Source organism: Suricata suricatta, chromosome 6 (assembly GCF_006229205.1).
Source record: "Suricata suricatta isolate VVHF042 chromosome 6, meerkat_22Aug2017_6uvM2_HiC, whole genome shotgun sequence".
Lineage (NCBI taxonomy): Eukaryota > Metazoa > Chordata > Mammalia > Carnivora > Herpestidae > Suricata > Suricata suricatta.
Genome location: NC_043705.1, coordinates 31,278,639 through 31,283,203, shown reverse-complemented (window position 1 = coordinate 31,283,203; position 4,565 = coordinate 31,278,639). Strand labels below are relative to the sequence as shown.

The 4,565-nt window shown below is 40.1% G+C and overlaps 1 protein-coding gene and 1 long non-coding RNA gene across 2 annotated transcripts in view; both read right to left on the bottom strand.

Moving 5' to 3' along the window:
• The window catches only part of LOC115293415 (protocadherin beta-15-like), a 14,939-nt gene extending 13,357 nt beyond the window's left edge, over positions 1 to 1,582 (bottom strand). The window contains exon 1 of the mRNA XM_029941202.1: positions 6 to 1,582. Coding sequence (XP_029797062.1) covers positions 6 to 1,582 — 1,577 coding nt within the window. The remainder of the gene's footprint in view (positions 1 to 5) is intronic.
• A 1-nt stretch (position 1,583) lies between these two features.
• On the bottom strand, positions 1,584 to 4,540 carry LOC115294314. Its single transcript, XR_003909806.1, has 3 exons — positions 4,359 to 4,540; positions 2,121 to 2,185; positions 1,584 to 1,738 (listed from the first exon to the last, which is right to left on the bottom strand). It is a non-coding gene; the product is annotated as an uncharacterized LOC115294314 (long non-coding RNA).
• Positions 4,541 to 4,565: the final 25 nt, after the last annotated feature.

Below are 4,565 nucleotides of genomic sequence, written 5' to 3'. Positions count from 1 at the left end.
CGAACGCCTGCAGCGCCTCGTAATCCAGGGACCTGAGCGCGAACAGCTGCCCGTTGTCCGCGTTGATGGACACCAGGGAGGCCAGGGGCAGCTGCGGGTCCTGGGGCGGCAGCAGCGAGTAGGTGACCTGGGCGTTGGCGCCCGCGTCGCTGTCAGTGGCGCTGACGCTGCCGATGTGCAGCGCGGGGCTGTTGTTCTCACGGACCCGCAGGGTGTAGGTGGTTTGGCTGAAGGCGGGGGCGTTGTCGTTGACGTCGGAGACCGTCACGGTTATATTGTGCTGCGTTTTCAGTCTGGGGGTCCCCAAGTCAGTGACGGTGATGGTGATGTTGTACTGGGCTCTTGTCTCTCTGTCTAGCGCCCCATTTGTTACCAGGGTATAGAAATTCTCCTCTGATGGTTTCAGGAGGAAGGGGAGATCATCCTGGATGGTACAAGTCATCCTTCCGTTGTCCCCCGAGTCTCGGTCTCGAATTCTAAACAGGGCAACTTCTGTCTCCGGAGAATTTTCAGGAATGGGGCTGGTGAGTGATGAAATAGTTAGTTCTGGGAAGTTATCGTTAACATCCACCACCTCAATGGAGACAGAACATCTTCCAGAAAGTCCCCCACCATCAGTCGCATCTATTTCCAGCTCATATGATGATGTTGTCTCAAAATCTAGTGTTTTAAGTAGTCGAACTTCTCCTGAAAGGTTGTTTAGTTCAAAAGTTGTACTTATTTCTTGGGAACTATAAAAATAAGAGTATGATATTTCCCCATTTGTCCCAGTGTCTAAATCTCTAGCAGAGACTTTGACTACTAGCATGCCTACAGGGCTGTTTTCAGGAACCTGCACCTGGTAGAGTGTCTGTAGAAACTTAGGGGCATTGTCATTGACGTCCAAGACCAAGATTCGAACTTGGGCAGTGCCAGACCGGGGTGGAGAGCCGCCATCCAGCGCTGTGAGGGTTAAGCTGAGTTCTGGCTGCTTCTCTCGATCCAGCTCTTTGTCTAGTACCAGCTCTGGGTATATCCTGCCATCCCCCCGGGTACGGGTAGAAACATGGAAATGAGAGTTGGAACTGATACTGTAATTTTGGATATTGTTGTTGCCCACGTCCAAGTCCTGGGCTTTTTTCAGAGGAAATGTGGTCCCAGGAGGGCTAGTCTCTAAGATTTTCAGAGTCATTTCTCTTTCAGGAAACTCAGGAGAATGATCATTTATGTCTCTCACCAGTAGCTCAGCTCGAAATACTCCCAATGGTTTTTTCAGTAACACTTGGAAATGCATTACACATGGATCTGTAGAACCGCACATCTCCTCCCGATCCAGTTTCTCATTCAATATCAATTCCCCGGTCTGCAGATCAAGCTGCAAGCGGGGTTCGTTATCCTCAGAGACCACACGGGCTCCCCGGGCTGCTAGCTCCCCAACTCTCAGCCCCAGGTCCTTGGCCAGATTGGCCACAAAGGAGCCACTCTCTATTTCCTCCATCACGGAATAGCGACGGGATTCCCAGCCTGCCAGAGCCACTCCCAACACAAGAAAGAGAATCAGGACTTGCCTTTGTTTAGGAAAACACTTTTCTCCAACCTCCATCTTTAATTCCACAAATGTCTTTCCAGAAACAGGGCTCAGCTCTACTGTAGAGACGGTGATAGATCTACTAGTCGGTAACTCGTCCGGAAATGATGGTGAATAGCAAGCCTTAGGGTCCCGAACTCTTCTTACAGGCTTTTGTCTTCAGCTATAGATCTGGGTTGAGTAGGTAGCAGTTCCTGGGATTTTTTTTTTTTTTTTACACCTTAGCCTGCAGCGCCACCATGCGTTATTTTTGAAAATAATTGCTACAATTGTATTCCCTCCAAATGATAATCTAGCCAGCTATTAGGAGTTTGGAAATGGTTTAGAGGAGATGATGTAATCAGAAAACCATGCAATTATATTTATTCATTCCTTCATTAAAAGAAGTGTTACTTGTATCTATGTACTAAGTTCTGGAACAGATCAGTGAGCAACCCAAACATGATCCCTGCTTTTTAGAACATTTAGGCTGTTCTAAAGGTGCTCAGAAAGCTGAGAAGTCAAAGAAGAAATAGTGACAAGTCATCTTATAAAAATAACAGTATATACTTACGTGATTTCTTAAAATTCCCTCAGCAAAAGGGAAAGGATTAATTCTTCAAGATTTTCTTTCAAATTCTAGGCAGTGTATATGACAGAATTGTGGTTCCCATTGGTTGAATAATAGCAAAGAAAAAGAAACTAGTTAGTTCCAGTTTATGATACCATTTCAACATAAGGTCAGAGAATTATGATTTTATGAAACTTTCAAACTATAGGAAAATTCATATGAGAGTGCTTCCTATAACTCTTACCCTCCTTTTTCTCCTTAACATTGATCACCATCTGATATAACATATACATATGTATTTAATTTTTTTCTGTGTCATTCTTGTGCTTGAGAACTTTGTTTTGTTGACTTCCACATCCCCCAACATCTATAAGAGTCACTGACACATGGTAGATGATCAACAAATATTTGTTGAATAGATCAATCAATAAATCACAGTTAATTTTAAAATTCTGAGATGGATTCTCCTCCTACTGTAGGAGACCCCTTTTTCTTGCTGGGAACCTAGTTCATTGCCTCATTTTGCCAAGTAGCCATTTCCTATGCTCTTTTGAGTAGTAATTTGCAATAATTCAGTATGATCTAAATGTTTTCCATTAAATGGCAACGCACTCTGGCTTCCCCTACACAATAGAATAGATTCTAAAAAAACAAACAAAACAGAGCACATAACAACCAGTTAATAAAGATTCTACAAATAAGGTATACATCTCTTTTAGAACACATTTTACATTGTCAATGTTATTTCATACTAATGTTATTATGACACTAATTATATTCAAAAACTCTTACATAGTATAACTTTCAAAGAATTTCCATGATAGTCCAAAAATTGTAAAATTTGAAAATAGCCATCAATTCTTCTCAAAATCATACATTTTAACAAAATGTCCTTGTGCTCATCCATTAAATACTAATATTCCACAAACTTTTGATCCCAAATATTGTATTAGTATAAAATCCCTGTTAAAAATCTTCAATTAATAAAGTGCAACCCATGCAAGAATATCTAAACATGCCTTTGACAAGGGAAAAATCCTCTTAGCTATCATAATGAAAAGGAGATTTATTAAAAGAGCACATATTTGTTTCCAAAAACCCAAGGGAGAAAGCAGATTTGGGAAAGATTGGATAATCTATAAGGTTATGTTTCAGGCATCTCCTTTCTTCTTTTTCTAAGTGGATTGACTTCTGTGTTTCCTTCCATTTATTTAGCCAACATGGTATCACATTCTTGTTACGTTCCTAACAGAAACACTATTTTAGATCTGATTTCTAAAGCCATTTTTTAAACAAAAGAGTCAGGTTTGCTCAGCTTGAATTAGCAATATCTACCACCTTGTCTGACTATCTGAAGTCACAGAGGGTGAAATGAACATGGCTACAACAGTACACTTCTACTGAAGTTTACTGAATATGATGGGGTGGGCTAGACAAAAGGGACCTATCACTTAAATATCTTGAAATAATCTAATAATCTAATATATATATTGAAGGATCATTTAAATATCTTGAAATAATCTAGTAATCTTCTAATAATATTAATATATATGATATATTGAAGGATCTTATAGAAGAAAAGCTCTTAAGTATAGGAGAAATTGTAGCCTTTCTATTTAACTACTACCAAGAAAAATATGCATTTTTTCAGACTTTTTTCCATTTAAAAATTTAAGATAGGTAAGCTAAATTAATATCAGATTAAACAGAAGCTCCATTGTAGTAATACCAGGATGGCTCCTAAGCAACCACAACATCAGAAATTTAGAGCTTCCAGGGGCACCTGGGTGACTCAGTCCATTTGGCCTCCGACTTCAGCTCAGGTCATGATGTCATGGTTAAATGTCAGCACAGAGTCTGGGGCCTGCTTCGGATTTGGTGTCTTCCTCTCTCTCTGTCCCTCCTCCCACCTCTAAGATAAACATTTTAAAAAAAAAATTGAGTTTCCATATAACAATCAAATAGAGGATGGAGCTGGAGTCATCTTCAAATCAACACTGCTCAGTAATTAAAAGTTGATAAACTGAACCACATGTTCATGATTTTTCAGTAATGCAATAAAGTTGAAAATTCTTTGTTTCCATCAAAATAGAAATGATAAAAAGAGAATAAATATGAGGACAATGCTTAAAGGATATTTCTAATCCCTTTAATAGGAATGTGGGATCAGTAAAACATTTAAGATATTCTATATAGACCAAAAAAGGTAATGGAGACCTATCATATTTAGAAAGAACTAACCTTCATCCAAATTCCTAATTGAAACCTGTTATTTACAAAATGTGAGTTTTCCTCCACATCATTTACAGACTTCTGTTGGATGGAGACAACAGAGTTCAAAATCTTAAATTCTTTGGTCCCAGATCCTCTCCTGACACACCTCGTACTGGTAGCTCTGGGACAGCGTCCCCGTGCCGCTGACGTCCACCAGGTGGCCCGGAAAGTGGC